The sequence below is a fragment of the Balaenoptera musculus genome, chromosome 5, assembly GCF_009873245.2.
Source record: "Balaenoptera musculus isolate JJ_BM4_2016_0621 chromosome 5, mBalMus1.pri.v3, whole genome shotgun sequence".
In the NCBI taxonomy this organism is placed as follows: Eukaryota; Metazoa; Chordata; class Mammalia; order Artiodactyla; family Balaenopteridae; genus Balaenoptera; species Balaenoptera musculus.
The window spans coordinates 43,457,611-43,475,927 of NC_045789.1; the positions used below are offsets into that span (position 1 = coordinate 43,457,611).

General features: G+C 38.7%; 1 protein-coding gene across 1 annotated transcript in view; it reads left to right on the plus strand.

The window, feature by feature from the left end:
- The window catches only part of LOC118895532, a 476,261-nt gene extending 458,454 nt beyond the window's left edge, over positions 1-17,807 (plus strand). Inside the window, exon 5 of the mRNA XM_036852742.1 lies at positions 17,671-17,807. Within this exon, the coding sequence (XP_036708637.1) occupies positions 17,671-17,691 (21 nt within the window). The 3' untranslated portion in view covers positions 17,692-17,807. The remainder of the gene's footprint in view (positions 1-17,670) is intronic.
- The last annotated feature ends 510 nt before the right edge of the window (positions 17,808-18,317 follow it).

The following is an 18,317-nucleotide window of genomic DNA, read 5'->3' on the forward strand; positions in this document are numbered from 1 at the left end:
TTAGTCTGTCTCCTCAGTGTTTGATACAAAATTGATCATATCAAAACAAGGTCATTGGACTTCCCTGGTGGCGCAGTGGTTAAGAATCTGCCTGCCAATGCAGGGGACACGGGTTCGAGCCCTGGTCTAGGAAGGTCCCACGTGCCGCGGAGCAACTAAGCCCATGCACCACAACTACTGAGCCCACGTGCCTAGAGACCTTGCTCCGCAACGAGAAGCCACCTCACTGAGAAGCCCACGCACCGCAACAAAGACCCAATGCAGCCAAAAATAAATAAATAAATAAATTTATACTTAAAAAAAAAAACAAGGTCATTAAAAGGAGGACCATTGGTCCCTTCTTTCTCTTGGACCCAGTATCTCCATTCTGTGAAGAGAGATAAATTATTGCCAGACACTGTCTTCCTCAAACATCTTTTTAGTTGCAATATTGTTCCCTCCTCAAGAATGCAAGGGCTACCTTGGTTTCAATCTGATTATTTATTTTCTGTCAGGCCATCAAGATCTTCCACTAGCAACCGAATTTGTCTATATTTATAATTTATATCCCACCCATTTCCCATAAGGATTAGTTGGATCTCAGCCTTCCCACCTAGTTAACTTAATCCAGTCCCACTGTCCTTATTCTCACTGATTCCTGACAAAGTCCCAATCTGCTGTTTAAGTAAACCCCTCTGCCATCATCCTTGCACGATGTGAGGCTTCTCACTTCCATTACTTTACAAATGTTCCTCCTACCAATTCCTGTTTATCTTTCCTTTTAAATCCAATATTTACCCCCCTCTGGAAAACATTCTTTAATTAATGTTTTGTGGTCCCTACGTACATATTCTACATTCCTTTCATTTTTACTCAGAAATTTTCGCGAAAGGTGCTTTCTAACTGATCTCAACTTTTACATGCTGTGTTCTTTTAAAGGTACCACTTGTGCGTTGCCCATAACTTTGCAGATGATGCTTAGTAGGAAGGAATATTCAATTACACACACACACGCCACACCGAGACACAGAAAGGAACATATGAACAAAACAGCAAAACTGTATTAATGTTCATTCATAAAGGGTTAGTTCATCACCTAATGAACAGCCGAGGGTGCAGAATATATGACTAAAGTAGAGCCTCTGATATCTTCTCCCAGCACTCACCATCTGCATCTTAATACTTGACTCATACTTAATTGTCCAGCTCCGCAGTGATGCTTTGCCACACCTCTGTGCCCTTACTGGTAATCTTCTTAGCCTAGAGCACTCCTTGCCGCCTTCTTCACCTGGATCACATGTATTCTTTCTGAAATCTCTCAAGAGAAATTCTGTCTTATCACCGCTCTGTCCATGGTCCCCTTCACTGTGTATCCATGGAACCCTGAGCAGCTATGACCCATCTTAGCACTTGTCATTGTATCATAACTGTCTGCTCACAGGTTTCCATTCTCAACTAGCCTGACAGGTACTTGACAAGAGGTGCCAGGGAGCCTCTTTGAAGCTTTGGCACCTAGAATGGTGCTGGCGACTCTAATGCGTGGTGAGTTCATATTGTCCCAGGAAAACGAAAAGAAAATAAATTTGAGAGAAATGCTATACCCACCACTGAATGACTCTTGCTAGGGTCAGTGAACAAACAGAACCACAGTTATTTCTCCTAGATATTAAAAATTATTCTTAGAGTCGGGTTGTTCTTTAGAGCTCATCTTCGGTGTGGAATAAGTTATATAAGCTTATTAGCCGTATCTTAGAGAAAACTATTATCGTCTAAAGGTTAGAGCCAGTTGGACTTCCGTTCAATGACTCATCAGGCAGCCTTAGAAATGCCATTTCTCTCTTTAATGCTGCAGCAATTTTACTGCCATAATATTGTCTGGGTTGGATAACTCACGTTATGTTGATTTCCTCATTTCTCTTGAATTATGGTTTTCTGTACCCTTTAAAACTAGTTATGTATGTATTAGCTTTAATAAAGTTTTATTAATTCATTTCAGTTTCCTTATTCTCTGCTATTGTTACCGCACCATTGGCAATGTTCACAGAGCCAGGAAAGGATCCTCTTACGGAATGAGAAGGCAATTAAAGTTTATTTTCAAATATTCAGTGCAAAACCTGAATATCAGTCAATATGCATTCTGGAATTCATAATCTGAGAGGTATTTCCTTTACTTTGAACCACACAAGAAGGACAGCTCTGGACAGACCAATGGGTGGGACGCAAATATAAGTCATATTAGAGTTACTCACTTTCCTGCTTTGCTAGACGTCAGGAAGTTTAGCATAATGGAAATGGAGTGGACTCCGTAGCCATATTCCAGCATCTGTGGAATGCCACATACATTGTAAGGATAATGCAAAGAACACCTGAGTCACAAAAAGCTTGATTAACCCCTCTGCCATTTGCTACCTGGGAGATGTTACTCTCCCTCTATGCCTCAGTTACTTCAACTGTAAAACAGGATTTAAAACACCTGCTTCATAGAATTGTCATGAAACATGTATGTATATAAAAGAGTATATGTAAAGGCTCATATATATTAAATGTCAGATAAATCTTTAAAATGTTGGTTATTACTAGTATCATCACTTCCACGTTATTATATAAAATTGTTACCTCGTTAAATAATTTTTTATTAGTATCTCACGTTTTTCAGAGGTTTAAATTTGAAAAAAACAAAAACAGTCACTAGCCTATGGGGTGTCAGCACTAGCATTGACATTGTAGGTTTAGGATTTCTTATGTAACTTGTTTTCTTTTATTTATCATTCAGGATTTATTCCTGGCTTACCTCGTGCCAGGCATGAGTATTATTACAAAGTTGAATCACTCATGAACCCAGAATACCATTATTGATATTCGACAGAGTTCCTGTCGAATATCAATAATGCTCTCTGGGGGCTTCCCTGGTGGCGCAGTGGTTGAGAATCTGCCTGCCGATGCAGGGGACACGGGTTCGAGCCCTGGTCTGGGAAGATCCCACATGCCGCGGAGCACCTAGGCCCGTGAGCCACAACTACTGAGCCTGCGCGTCTGGAGCCTGTGCTCCGCAACGAGAGGTCGCGACAGTGAGAGGCCCGCGCACCGCGATGAAGAGTGGCCCCCACTTGCCGCAACTAGAGAAAGCCCTCGCACAGAAACGAAGACCCAACACAGCCAAAAAAATAAAATAAATAAATAAATAAGTCAGGAGCTCTTAAAATAATAATAATAATAATAATGCTCTCTGGTGGTTTCTTTTGGCTGAATCAATTACTTTGGAAGTTTTCATTGATTCAGGAAAAGCCTGAGCTGGAGAGACAGTATCATAAAATGACTCACAAATCCACAGATAGCTTCCAAATTACTTTGTCCATGATATGTAGGAAGACAGCTCTTGGAAAGTCCTCAGAAACAAGAGGGACTTATTCCAAAAAATTAGGCATGCCTACTTAGGCCATGAGGGATGACCTCAAGGTTCTGCTCATAGATTCAAGTCTGTGGGGCAGATTCTGTAAGCAACAAATCTATTTAAAAGAATATGGCATTTTGGAAAGTTGTTCACAATTTAGTTTTAAGTGAAAAGACAAATTCCAAAATACAGAAAATCTAGATATACAGACATTAGAATGTAAAGAGGAAGTGGTGGGATTGCAGGTGACTTTTCTTTCATTTATGCGTCTCTCTAATGTTTAAACAGGAAGCATCTTATGTGATAAGATAAAAGTCACATAAAAAAGAAAGTGAATGAGGTTCAAAATTTATCTGAATGAAGTTCAAGGATTTCTATAGCCATTCCTATCACCTGGTAACAAGTCACTTAAGTATTGATATATCAGTGAAAGGAGAATGGATTATATTGCAAGTATCCAAAGAGAAAAAGAAATACTGTATGCTAACACATATATATGGAATCTAAAAAAAAAAAAGGTCATGAAGAACCTAGGGGCAGGATGGGAATAAAGACGCAGACCTACTAGAGAATGGACTTGAGGACACGGGGAGGGGGAAGGATAAGCTGGGACAAAGTGAGAGAGTGGCATGGACATATATACACTACCAAATGTAAAATAGATAGCTAGTGGGAAGCAGCCGCATAGCACAGGGAGATCAGCTCGGTGCTTTGTGACCGCCTGGAGGGGTGGGATAGGGAGGGTGGGAGGGAGGGAGATGCAAGAGGGAGGAGATATGGGGACATATGTGTATGTATAACTGATTCACTTTGTTATAAAGCAGAAACTAACACACCACTGTAAACCATTTATATTCCAATAAAGATGTCTTAAAAAAAAAAAGAAAAAAAAGAAAGTATCCAGGCTGAGAGGCCCCTAGAAACTGCAGTGCTTGTCAGAATGCTCAACAGTGCCCAGGAAAACAAGATAGATGTCTACATTTGTTTCCTACTTGTGTGGGTAAAAGCATCTTCTGCAAAATATTTTCAAAGGCACTTTTGCCAGGATCATTGAGACCAACATGCTTCCTACAATATTTCAGTAAAAACAGTTGCTATAAACTGTTACATATTTGTTAAAACTATGATCCTATCCTAAGACAAGAAGAGTCTGCTTGTCATTGCCAGGGAGTGGCACAGAAACCTCTTGGTAAAGAATTGGTTTATCTTACTAGTAATAAGCTTGCAGAACTTATTCTAAATCCAGAGGATTAAAACGAACTAAACAAATAGAATTTTACCCAAACAATTTTTATATTCATAAAAGTTAAGATTGGCCATATGAAGCAGAAATTTTCAAAGAAATACTAAGCCTTCCTTGCTTTCTAAAGTTAAAATTGTAGTAATTAGAATTCAGGAAACAAACAATACCAAGAATTGCTGTATAATTGCTTACCACCAAAGAACAAAGCACACCAAACATCAGACCACAGAATCTCACAGAAATCAACTTCTTCCTAAATCAGGAAGGATAAAGGCATTTGTAAAATAAAGAATGTTTTGTGTTTTAAATTTTGGTTTAGACTTGAGGTAGTAAAGAGTCTCTTTATTAAAATGAGGCCAAGCAATCTTGAAGGTGAACTCTGCTGGCAAGAAGCCATTCGACCTTGAACTTTCAGGTAGAGCTCAGTTAAAGTAGGCCTCCAAGTCAGCGAGAGAAAACCCAGAGGCAGACTCCTTGAGCGACACATCCAATAATTCCACACCTGCTAGGGGGTGAGCCTCACCCCCTTGTCGAAGAAAAGCTATGTTGGTTGAGGGCAAGGGCAGGAAAGATACTGGGTATGCCAGAGAAGTATGGTGTGATATAGTTTTGTTCGGTTTTGTATGGCTGTTTCTTTCAGATCTGAGTCTTTCATGACTGAGGAAGTAGAGTGTAGGTTAATTATATACTTCTTCATTCTAATCAGGTTTTGTGATTAGCCTCTGCCTTTTCCTGCCATTCTAAACACTGCTTGTCTTGAATGATAAATTATATGTTCTGTGAGTCATTGATCTTTCTTAGTTATTAATTCTTATTTATCCAGAAATCCATGGAAAAGTAGACCCCTCCAATAGGCAGTCTAAGCAGAGATGGGCAGTGATAGTCCTAGTCTTCTATTTGTAGACTTTTCAAGGCTGGGTCATAAGGAGAAATTCCAAATTGTTAAATACATATTTACTTGAATAAAGGATGATTTCTACCATTATAGTTTCACTTCCCTAACAGAGTTAAGGAGAGTAAAGTGAAGCAGTATATCAGGCTTATTTCATATTATATAACTTTGCAATTGATGTATTAGGGTCAGCACAATAGGAAGTAGACTGTGAACTCCATGTAGGTATCTAGTAGTATGTACCTATAAGACCAATAACTTTAATTATAATAGAAAGTATCTTTTCTCTCCATGTATTGTGCAATTCTATAAGCAGAATTTTTATTGGTGCAAAGTGTTGCCCAAATATTTTTTAACTAAGTACTATATAATTTCCTGCCCAGAAACATGGTACTTTGATCATTATAAAATCTATAGCTGTGTGATTTTTGTTTTAAGGATAGATTCTGGATTGTTCATTCAAAGAAATATTTATTGAGCATCTGTTATTTGCCAGGTAGTAAGGAATTCTGATCTCCAGGCATTTATAGTTTAGTGGAGAAAATAGGTAAGAAACAATAAGAATTCAATTTGATAAATACGAACTTTAGGCATAAGGACAGTATGCTATAATAAATTTAGAAATTTTTTGACTCTTTTTTCTGAAACATATAATGTTACACTAGCCTCAGGGCCAGCTAGATCTAGGGGCTCAACAATATCATTAGGGCCAGGGTGTCTTTCTCTCTCTCCATCTGTCAGCTTTGCTTTTTTTGAGACAGTGTCATTCTTAGGCAGCAGATTGGCTCCAATGGCTCAAAGCTTACTCCCACCAGAACAGAAATTTCATCCCATTAGTTCCTGCAAAGGTCCCAGGGCTGGCTCTGATTAACCTTTCTTGAGTCACGTGTCCACTTCTGATGTAAGCGCTATGGTTCTGTGGTACGCCACTCTAATTGACTACTTGCTGATATGGACTTAGTTAGGGATGGGTGAGTCTCCAAGGAAAAATCAGGGTGCTACTAGCAAGAGAAACCACAGATGTCCACCGTATATGATTATCAATTATATTGAACAATTAGCTCATTAAGCGTGCACTCCCATAAGCATTAAATTCAATAACTCTCTATGCTGTATCAATTTCTCCTTTATACCAAATGTATCTATTCTATACTTTAATATAGTCCGTAAGGAGAGGTCTATACTAGACTATTCAAGATGAACACACAGAATCACTTACTAAGACTAAGGTCCATCAAAGAGCTGAGCAACCTTCAAATGTACCACTGAGAAGTCCAACACATGAGCAGACACGGTTAAAAACAAGAGATTGCCTTGAGAAGTAAGGTGGAATAAAGAAAAGGAAAGGGAAATAATGTAAAAATAAAAGAAACATGGTTGACTCAATAGAGCATACTTCCAAATCTCTGAATCCATTGATATTTAGGAGCTGACATTATGAATGATTTTAGAGATTTGTCCCACCAGCTCAGAGAGATAATATAGATCAAATAAGCTACAGTGTCTTCCAAATAATTTAAAAATTTCAAACTAAAAGATGTGTTTTTGGGAATTCCCGGGTGGTCCAGTGGTTAGGACTTCGTGCTTCCACTGCAGGGGGCATGGGTTCGATCCCTGGTTGGGGAACTAAGATCCCGCAAGCTGCGCAGCGCAGCCTAAATAAATAAATAAATAAACACCGCCCACAAAGAAATTTTCTTTAAAAAATGTGTTTTTTAACTCTTTAATTTTTATCTTGGATAACTGAACAAAAGCAAGAAACAAATTTAAAAGCTTGAAATCAATCTTTTCTTTTCAGAGAAGGATATTTGTTTGATTTTCCCAAATGTTGCTTGAATGACGCTTTAACGTGGCAAGTCAGTTACATAAGCAGGGAATAATTTATCAGTAAACACATAACTGTGTTTTTCCACAGGAGCAAGATGTTCTAATGGTTTCCCAGTAAATGAGTTTATTTTATTAAAGATCTGTTTTCATAAGCTGAAGGTCATTACTGGTCATTGCTACTATGAGTATGCCCTAAATAAATCCCCAGATAAGCACATTAAACAAAAACTAGGGTAGAAATCCAGGCTTAGGAATAGTCATGTATCAAAAAATTTAGACTAAGTACTTATCATCTTTTATATGTTCTCAGATCTTTCCAATTTAGAGATCACCTAATGATTATATTTAAAAATACTTGTTCCCTCCTCTGTACTTCACAGCACTTTATGTGCCTGTTATTTTTTTTATAAAATTTGTTGTGCCTGCCTTTTTGTGGTAAAAGATTTATGACAGGTGTCATTTGCTTCTTTACATGACTGCCTTTACACCTGGAGTGTGAGCTCCTTAAGGACAGGGACTAAATCTTTATGTTTTGATCCCCAGAAACTGTGTTTCGTGCCTACGAAGTACTAAATAAATGCTGAGTAAAACAAAGAATGAATAAGTGATTTAATGGGCTCTTCCATTTAAATTAAATCCTGAACTCCTGTTTATTATCTTTATTAGTTTCATGTTTGAAGTGCTTCAAAGCTTAATTCTACCTAAGTAAACCAGCTCCCCAGTATATACCTGCCTACAAAATTAGATTATGATTTATGCAAAGGTTGGGGAATGACAGCTTGGGCCTGGCTCAGGTCCCCTGCTGGAGGACAGGCATGGTTGGCAGTTTCTGGTTACCTCGCAGGACAGACCACCAGCTGCCTTTTTGTGTTGAGTAAAGAAGAGACTCCTGGTGACATATCGATCAACTGTATTTATTGCTTACAACTCTATTTACCCATACACATGTGGGTATGTTTGGCAAATTCTGGAGTCTGCTCCAAAGAAGATTTTCAGGTTGGGGGACTGTGATATCCTCTGGAAGAGAATTAATTTTAAGGGAAAATAGCTAAGCATGACAGGCCAAGCCAATGGCACATCCTTCCTTACTTTGGAAGGGAAGGGAGTTCTGTGCTCAAGCAGGTCCGCCACTTGGATTGTCTCTGCCCGCCCATTAGACCCAGGGAACTCAGAAGGACGATGAGCCAAAGCCAGAAGGACTCTTAATAAACTCTCTAACATCTGGAGTATATTTTTACAGTACTTAATCTCCCATCTTCATGTTTTCACAGAGGAAGGAACTTCCCTTCTCCTCATCAAAGCTGTGGCTTTGAAAGAAGGCATCTAGCTTCTCTCCCAACCCCATACTTGCTTGCCCATGAAGGAGGAAGGGCAGTACTCAGGAGAACGTCCCTGTGTTGAGAGTGACAGCTCCTACACAAGTTTCCTGCTCTCTAGGACCTGCAGGGGAACAGTGGGCACTCAGGCTCTCTAGCTCTTTGTTTCTATATGAGAAAGCAGTACGGGAGAGAATTCACCTCTTATCCTTCCCTCTTCATTCTCTGGTCAGCTAGTAACAGGGTTGAAGAGTCAGGCCTGTGATCCTCCTGTGTACCTGGCTGGGTGGTGTGTTTGTGCTGCAGACTCATTTCTCTTTTCTCCCCCACCCCTGAGCCCACCCCAGGTTCCAATGGTCCCAAAGTCTGCATTTGGATGGGGATGGGATGAAACACTTTGGCTTTAGATCCAAATTGCATTCTCCAATCCAACATTTACTTGGATTTTGCAGAGCCTCTTGGGCACTTGCCCAGTTCATTAATAAATTTGGTTCATTAATAAACCCACAAGTGATCATCAGTTAGCTATCAGTTCCGAGAGTCTGTAGTTTCTCCACTGGAATCTGGTGGGGAGTCAGAGTGGATCGTAACTTCCTCTCCCATACAACCCAGATATTGCTCTGACACTGTCAAGGCCCAGGGAAACAGTGGGCTGTGCCCTGCAGGGTAGTGGCAGAGGAGTGACATGTACCCTAGAAAAGGCAGCATGATTGACCTGATGGAGTGTTGATGAAGTACAGGAGTGGCTGGGCCTGGTGGAGCAGCTGAGCATTGAGGGTGGGTCTGCAAGTACCCAGCAGGGGTCTATTCATGATCACATGTGAGAATACAAGATACCATACCAACTGGTGGCTTCCAGAAATGTTTGAGAATGGGGAAGTCTTACCTGGCTATTGAGGGTATGTATACATACATCATGTAGGTGAAGCCAGTGTAAATTAAATGATGATTTTAGGTGATCTCATTCATAGTCACAACCTGATGGCTGCTGGGAAAATCGTGGTTCCCCCCAGTTCACTCTCTCTCTGAGCACTCGTTCACTAGAGCACCTTGTCCAAAATGGGCAATTATCGTAGGGATAGGAACTGATTAATTTACTTGAAATGCCAACCATTTCACATGTTGCTGTTTAAAGGATTATCAGCTGAAAGGAGAAAGCTGCTACTGTTATAAGGTGTTAATGTGCTATTTCAAGAATTTTAAATTTTTGTTCATTTCTATGTGCCCTGGCTTTGGAGTATGGTGAAAAGTAAGTCCTGCAAACTAGCAATGAAGGCTTATTCCTTAAAAAAAAAATTTTTTTTAAGCCGATGTGATTATCTAAAGCTGATTCTTTATGTCCTAAAGAAATTCTCTTTCTTCCTACCTCAAAACCACGTTGCCGATATAAACTGTTTAGTTTCAAATTGAGTATCTTTCAGCTAAGTTATTATTTCAAAAGATAATGCCAAATCGGCCTACAGTTTACGTTTGAAAGTTGGTCCGACAAGTAGATGCTACTTAATACATTTTTTGAATTTGATATTTGATTTGGCACCTAAATATATTCATATATACACATGCATACACAAAATTTTATTTTGCTCTAAAATACATTTTTTCACCTGCCAATATTATGGTTGTAATTTTAGACATTTCCCAAATTTTATGACATTTTCTTTTTTTCTATCATAAACAATTACTTATTCTTTTCCAAGTAGTGGCAAAATTTGTTTCCTATTTTCATTGAAATGGAAGCAAAGGGGGATGGGCGAAATAGGTGAAGGGGATTAAGAAGTACAAACCTCCAGTTATAAAACAAGTCATAGGATTGTAATGTATAGCACAGGGAATATAATCAATAATATTATAATAACGTTAAGTAGAGTATAATCTATACAAATTTTAAATCACTATGTGTACACCTGAAACTAATATTATAAGCCAACTATACCTCAATAAAAAAACTAAAGCAGGGGCTTCCCTGGTGGTGCAGCGGTTGAGAATCCGCCTGCCAATGCAGGGGACATGGGTTCGAGCCCTGGTCTGGGAAGATCCCACATGCCGCGGAGCAACTAATGCGCCACAACTACTGAGCCTGCGCTCTAGAGCCCGCGAGCCACAACGACTGAGCCTGCGCATCTGGAGCCTGTGCTCCACAACAAGAGAGGCCGCGATGGTGAGAGACCCGCGCACCGCGATGAAGAGTAGCCCCTGCTCGCCGCAACTAGAGAAAGCCCTCGCACAGAAACAAAGACCCAATACAGCCAAAAATAAATAAATTAATTTATTAAAAAAAAAAAAAAACTAAAGCAAAATCAAAAAAAAGAGGAAACTAATATAATCCTGAAACCACGGAAATACTTTTATTTATATTATACTATTCATATAGTTTCTATTCTTTCTCCTTTTAAGAATAACTTTTGTATCAGTTATTCTCTGTAGCTTGGATCAAGTATTAGAATTTTGGGTTTTTCAAACGGCAAATTTGCATCTAAATTGTGTTTGATTAACTTTCACATCACTAATCTATGCCATATATTTAAGAGATTAGTTAAAAAATGACATGTGTTCTCAATATTCTCAACAATTAGGCAATCCTTGGGATGTTTTCCAGCTGTGTTGATAAATTGACAAATAGATTTTTGCAATCCTGTCCCAGTAGCTTTATCTCAAAGGTAATAATAATAATGCTCTACTCGGATCATGGAAAGGTGGCTTGATATGGTGGAGGAAAAGAGTGGACTTTTGAGAAAAGCAGACCTGGGTTCAAATCTCAGCTCTACTACATACTAATACTAGCTGTGTGATCTTGGGTAAGTTACTGCACCCCTTTAAACCTCCGTTTCTGCATACGTGAAATAGGAATCATGCATCTGTGCTGGGCAGATGAAACAAGACAATGTTTGTTGAATACTTGTAACGTGGTAGGCACTGAAAAATGCCAGTTGTATTATCTAGTAACATTTCTCCCTGGAAGCTCAGCTGTTTCTATGGATTTAATATACTACTCATCTTTTTAATAGTTGTAAAGCCATAGTACTTTGGGGCTACAAGTTACCTTAGAGATCAATTAATTAGTAATATTTCACAGATGGGGAATGTGTGGCACTAGAAAGTTAAATGGTGCAAAGACTCTTTTTCTATATGTTTTGTATAATAAAGAAATTGGAGACAGAATCATTACTTGCTCAAGTTTCCATTTGAAAAAGGTAGGCAAAACCAACCCTCACAAAGGTGGTACCAGGTATGAGGCAAGCCTCAATGACAGTTTACAGTTTACACCTAAAGTAAGATAAAGCCAACCTATTTTGAGAGAAGGGTTACTTCACTTTACTATTTTAAATGCATCTGAATGCTTCGGAGAATCCTGAAAATTATGAACTGAATGTCTATAATCAGTTGTTCAATATCTAAGGAAGTATATTCACTGTGATTACTAACACTACATCCCGAAGGTTTTTCAGATACACTTGAGATATTTTCATCTGAGGCTAATTATTATTACTATGAGTTTGATTCTGAGAAGTAATAAATCCTAGGCCCTAACTCCCGTAAACTGGAGAACAAAAGAATTGAATTAGAGGAATATTTCCCACATTGCAATCCTTTACCACAGCGACAGTTTTCATTGTATAACACACCTGTAATGTTATTTGCTGTTTTAAAGTGGCCTCATTTTGTAAACTTAACCTAATCCTAAACATATTATCTGGGCAGTGGCACATTTGCTATATTGATTCTATTTTTTTTCTAATATAAAGGTAACTTCATGACTACTAAAATAAAAGATTCCTGTATATACCACCTAAAATCATCTCATGTATCATGCTGACTTCTTTACAGACCTCCTACTCCTGCTTATCCCCAAGTTTCATCAGAATGAAGTAAGATTTGCAATGACAAAGCCCTTTCTAGGCTCAAGTGTTTAGTCTCTGGTATTAGAAAAAAAGCCATCACCCTGGGTTCATCCTGGTTTTTTGAGGATGGAGAGGCTCAGGGTAGGATCTATGTGCTTTGGAATAGACACTAAGAGAACATGCAGCCAAATCCAGTAAAATTTCCTGTTTAAAATATTGTTTCAAGGATTGACCCACCACCATTAGGAAGTATTATTTATTTTCAGATTAGTCCCAATAACATCAAATTAAGTCCAAATCTTTCATAGCAATTTGTACTTACCCAAGAAGATTTCATCTAAAAACTAACATTCTTAGTAACATTCCTGAAAGCCTATGGAAATTGTAACAGCCCCTAAAACAACATTCCTTCAAAAAATAAAATCTTTGAATAGGAACAAGTGGAAGAAAGTACATTAAAAAATTAGCCCTCATTAATGAAGAATGTATATTTTGGAAAAGATCTTGGAGAGTAATCTCAGACCCACATACACATTTCCCCGTAGACGCTGATCTCTTGGTTGAACTGGTTCATTGCTCATTTTCATGAAATTCCTTCTCTTCACCAAGAACTTAAAATTGCATTCTGCCATTTCTTTCAAATCTAGTAAGTGCATTTTCTTTTTTTGTTTTCATTAAATATATAAATAGAATCATGGCTATTTTCTATTAGATAGATAGAGAGATTGAGAGATAAATATAGTATACACACATAATATATATGTATGTATATATACAATTATATAATTAACAGAGACATAGAATGCTTTATTTTGGAGGACTTCAGTGTTCATTGAGCGCAGCACCACCCAAATTGTGTTCCACAATTTCCATGCAATGTTGAGTGGGTGTTCCATTGAAAAAGGGATCCATGATCAAATAACTTCGGTAAACACTGGGTTAAACAAAACTTAACTTATAACACTTTATGCATTTTGATTTCCAAGAAGAGCATGCATCAGTGCTTCTCAAACTTTAATATGTATATAAAATTGCACATTGAGTAAGTCTGGAACGGGGCCTGAGATTCTGCATTTCTTTTTTTTTTAATATAAATTTATTTATTTGTGGCTGCGTTGGGTCCTTGCTGCTGCACGTGGGCTTTCTCTAGTTGCGGCGAGCGGGGGCTACTCTTCGTTTTGGTGCGCGGGCTTCCCATTGTGGTGGCTTCTCTTGTTGCAGAGCACGGGCTCTAGGCTCGTGGGCTTCGGTAGTTGTGGCACTCGGGCTCAGTAGTTGTGGCACACGGGCTTAGTTGCTCTGTGGCATGTGGGATCTTCCCGGACCAGGGATTGAACCCATGTCGCCTGCATTGGCAGGCGGATTCTTAACCACTGCGCCACCAGGGAAGCCCCAAGATTCTGCATTTCTAACAAACTCCTGGTGATGCTAATCCTTCTGGTTCAAGGACCACACTTTGAATAGCAAGAGTGTCTTTCTTAAAACCTTATTTTACCAGTGAACTGTATCCCACTTACACATAGTTGGTGTTTTGAAATTTTTGGTTGGTTGATTGATTGGATGACTGGCTTGTTAGTTAGTGTTTGTTGGTTTTGAAAGTAAACATCAGTGATTTACAATTTTTGAAACTGTTAGTATAGCTGAATCCTCTCATTTATAGGATGCCATTATAGATGTCAGTTTTTCAAAATCACCCTAAATTTAGCTAATGAACTTTTACCTTTTCTGTGGCTTTGCCTTGTTTCTCTTGGGTTGTGCTTGGGAAAACTTGAAATCTTATACCATTGCAGGAAGGGATGAAGGAAATAAAAGGACATGTGTCCCTTGAGTTCTATTCCAGTGTGCAGTGAAAAATGTGCTCACTTTATCAGCACACTAAAAAATAAACTTGACTCTTACAGCCAGACTAAAATTTACTTGCAAACAATTGTTTGGATTTATATTATTGACATTTTTTGTTGGCTGTTCAAATCATGGGATCATACAGAAAATCATCTATTTTAAGTATCCAGCAAGCCAACCACTCAGTCCTCTTCCACCTACGTATCCACCCACCACTGTTGACCTATTCATCCGCCTGTCTAACGATACACTCATCCACTTGCACATCCAATCTCCACCTATCCTTTCAGTCACATGCTCACCACATGCCCACCCACCCATCCGTCTGCCCATCCATTCCTTTATATCAATTTGTTCCACAATATTTATATGACGTTGTTTCTTGGCAAACATGGAATAAAAGCAAAATTAATCTGTGAGTTTAAGGTAGGTAAAAGAGTCAATTACCTGTTAGTTTACAGTCTCCTAATATACTTCCTTAGGTGCTAAACTCTCAATCTGTAAAAAAAAAAAAAAAGAGTTATTTCAATGGTAGATTTTAAACAGTGGCTGGGATGGTGCCAGTGTAGGGAGAGAAACAAGATGTCTGTGTGCTGAGAGCTGAGCTGTCCAACGTATCTCCTCAACCTGACACTCCTACTGCTTCATTCCATGAAGAATTCATTCAGTCCTTTCTACCACATTTCCTGGCATTCCTGTTCATGCTACTCTCCAGCTACCTAAACTGAGCAACCTGAAATTGCCCAACCCATGCCTTTGATTGTACTTTTTCCTCCATCTGGACTATGCTTCCTGACCATCCTAGATATCTTGTTCATAGCCCAGTACATCTCTTTCCTTCCTAAAGTTTTCCCAGATCTTCTCTGATTTGTCATCTGTACGTCTCCTCTGACATTCACCACTTTTGACCTTACATTTTAGTTTGTATGTGCATGTCTGATCTCACCTGTTAGGCATAAAGCTCCCTAGAAAAATGAGGTATGTATCTGATTTATCTTTGCATCCTTCACAGAATCTCAAATAGAGCCACTAGGTGAACATTCCTGGAATAAATGAATCAATCCATCTATACTTCTGATTTAATGAAAACTTTGAGTGTGCTGATTTCAACTTTGAGTAACTGAAGAGTTTGAGGCCCAGAAATATCCTGGTACCTATAAAATTCTTTGTTAACTGTTTTAGTGGATTATTACTGCTGAATCTCTTGTACTTTGCCATGCCTTTACCTGAGGATGTCGGTATGTTTCAAAGTGATGGTACAGTCTTGAGTTAATTAAAGTGTTGACTTTCTGGAGCGTAAGCTATTAAAACAATATATCCTTACTCCTAGATCTATTAACTGTAACACCATTTATTTTTTCCTCTAAAACTTTTCTGCTATTAATAGTCAGTTCAATGTCAAAACTTGTAAAGAATCACATGGAGTTGTAGCTTGGAACTTACTATCCAGTGACAACTTCTACTGTTCCCTTTAGCTGTCAGATCACTTGGAGGTGCAAAGTCTCTTTATCATCAGCAAAATTCTTACCTACTCTTTTCCATTTAAGAAAATGATTATAGCTTTTGTTGTTGTTGCTCTTCATTCCTTTACATTGTCCCAAATACTGTATGAATTCTCAGTAATTATTATATGAAAGAGAGAGAGAGAAAGAAAAGAAAACGACTCAGCTGGTAGCTCAAAATCGTAGCCTGCAAGTTGTCCCAAGGCTGGAGACAAAAGTGAATTTGTGTTAAAATTCTTTCTTTCCTACAAATGTATCTCTTTAAGTCGTAGTCTGACATTTCAGGTCCTAGTCTTAGCGACATTGCTAATTTGTATGATTGTGTTGAGGTAGACCTAGATTATATCTTGTTTTTTCCCCTTTTTCATGAAACTCTTTGATTTTTACAATGTCGATTTTGAAAATTATCTTATATACATACTTTTACTTTGATTAGTGACAGGAAATATAAGAAATATATATAATATATGTAAAGTATATATAAAATAAAAAATATAAAAAGTGTTTTATTAACATTGATTCAGTTGTCGATGTAGATTTACCTGGACCTTTTCAGATGGTAAGTGGAATTGGCAAGCTCTGAGGGATGGAGCTGCTTCCATAAATGCCCAGAATCTCCTGACTTTGTTACTCAGTGACCATACTTCATCAGCTCTGTCAACAGAAGGGACTCTTTAATTCAAAAGAAATCATTTCACTTTGGTGACAACAAATAATAGTCTTTAATGCATATATAAAATCTTCCCATGGTCTCCTCCTGCCAGGATCATTCTTTCTCTGCTACTGCCGTGTTTCCATTGGCCTTGGGCTGTCATCCCACCAGGAATGGGGTTGTTATGGCTTTAAGCACTCAGGATTTTTGCCCCTTCATTAAAGTAGAGCAAAAGAAAAAAGGACAAGGAAAGTATACGTCGTCCAGACAGTAGTTTTCCCTTTCTCTGAGCCTTGAACGGTGTGCTAGACAAATGTTTAGCCATGCTTTTTTTTTTTTTTTTTCATGCTTTTTAATTTCCAACAGTCCTGAAGGTTACTTTTCTTCAGGACTTACAAATGGGTCCTCTGACACTTACTGAAGTCCCATCTGGCCTCCTCCCTTGAAAGTTTCCTTTGCCACTGGCATCCTCCACTGAGGGGCCCTCCCCTGCGTATCCCACCCCCTGTCACTGTCAGCTGCCCAGGATGGAGTGCCACTTAGAGGTGGCCCCGCAGGGACTCCCCAGCCTGGGTGTAACAGCTTCCCTTTGTTGGATGTTTCTGCTGACTCTACAGTCTTCCCCACCAAACCCTTCACCCCGAGGGGCCTTGAAAGCAAGAGGGTCTCCAGGGGAACTTCCAGCACTGTCTCCTTTAGAGACCTGGAGAGACTCTGTCCCTCATTTCTAACATGGTCTCCTTTGGAAAAGGTAGATGAAATTCCAAATAATCAGCTTTCCAATGAATTTGGAAAGCAGACTGTGTTTGATTTGGGGACTGTGTGTACTTACACTGAGGAAGTGGGGTTGCATGTATAAACTGAAGTCTGACTGCTGAGTGAGCACTTAACTTTTTTTCATAATTTAATTCTCTGAAGACAGGAAGCTGCAGGCAGCTGCTTTTCCACCATTCAAGAAGCACTTTGCTCCTTTACAGCAAAGGAGCTGAACTATGAAATGAACTTTGCTGTCTGGACTGGGGCTAGGTATTTTGGCAGCCATTCAAAAGTCTTTTTCGATGGAGTGTCCATCAAGTTGCAAGTTTGTAAAGTACTGCTTAGAAATACTTGCTCTTATTCTTTGAAGATTAGGGCAGGATAAGGAGGGAGCAGGAATCCAGAGTTACACATAATTTTTTTTTTTGCAGCTGGAGAAACTGAAGCAATGAAGAGAAGAACATTATGCAAGGTCACAGAGGGGAGCCTGAAATTTTGAGAAAATGATCTTCATTTACTCTGTCATTTCCAGGCAGCTGGTTGAAAGCTAATCTTATTTTTAGATAAGCTTAGTTGTCTGGGATATTATTGGCCACTCCGTCGTTGGGAAAGGTGGTGTGTTTTAGGAATAAGGTTAGTTATCAGACTTCTATCAAGGACAAAATTTAAGAAAAAAATAGACTTTTTTCCTTATAAAGCTATATTAACAAGTTCACTTTTTATTGTTGCATACAAGCAAAAAAAATTAATGTAACACAAATTGAGGAATATATTTGTTATGAAACATAATAAACCCCCCCAACTTAAGAACTAGAACATTAACAATGCCATAGAAACTTCTGGTATGTTCTTTCCCAGTCTCCTCCACATCCCCCCTGCCTTCCATACAGAGGTAGCCATGCTCCTGGATTTTATGTTTGTCTATTCTGTGGCTTTATTTGAATAGTAGTTTTAAATAAGCATGTATCATTAGACAGTGTAATATTAATTTTCCTTTTTTTAGAGCTTCATTGAAATGGTACCATATTGTATGTATTTTTTTGCATCTAAGTTTTTCATTCCAATGCTGTGTTGCTAA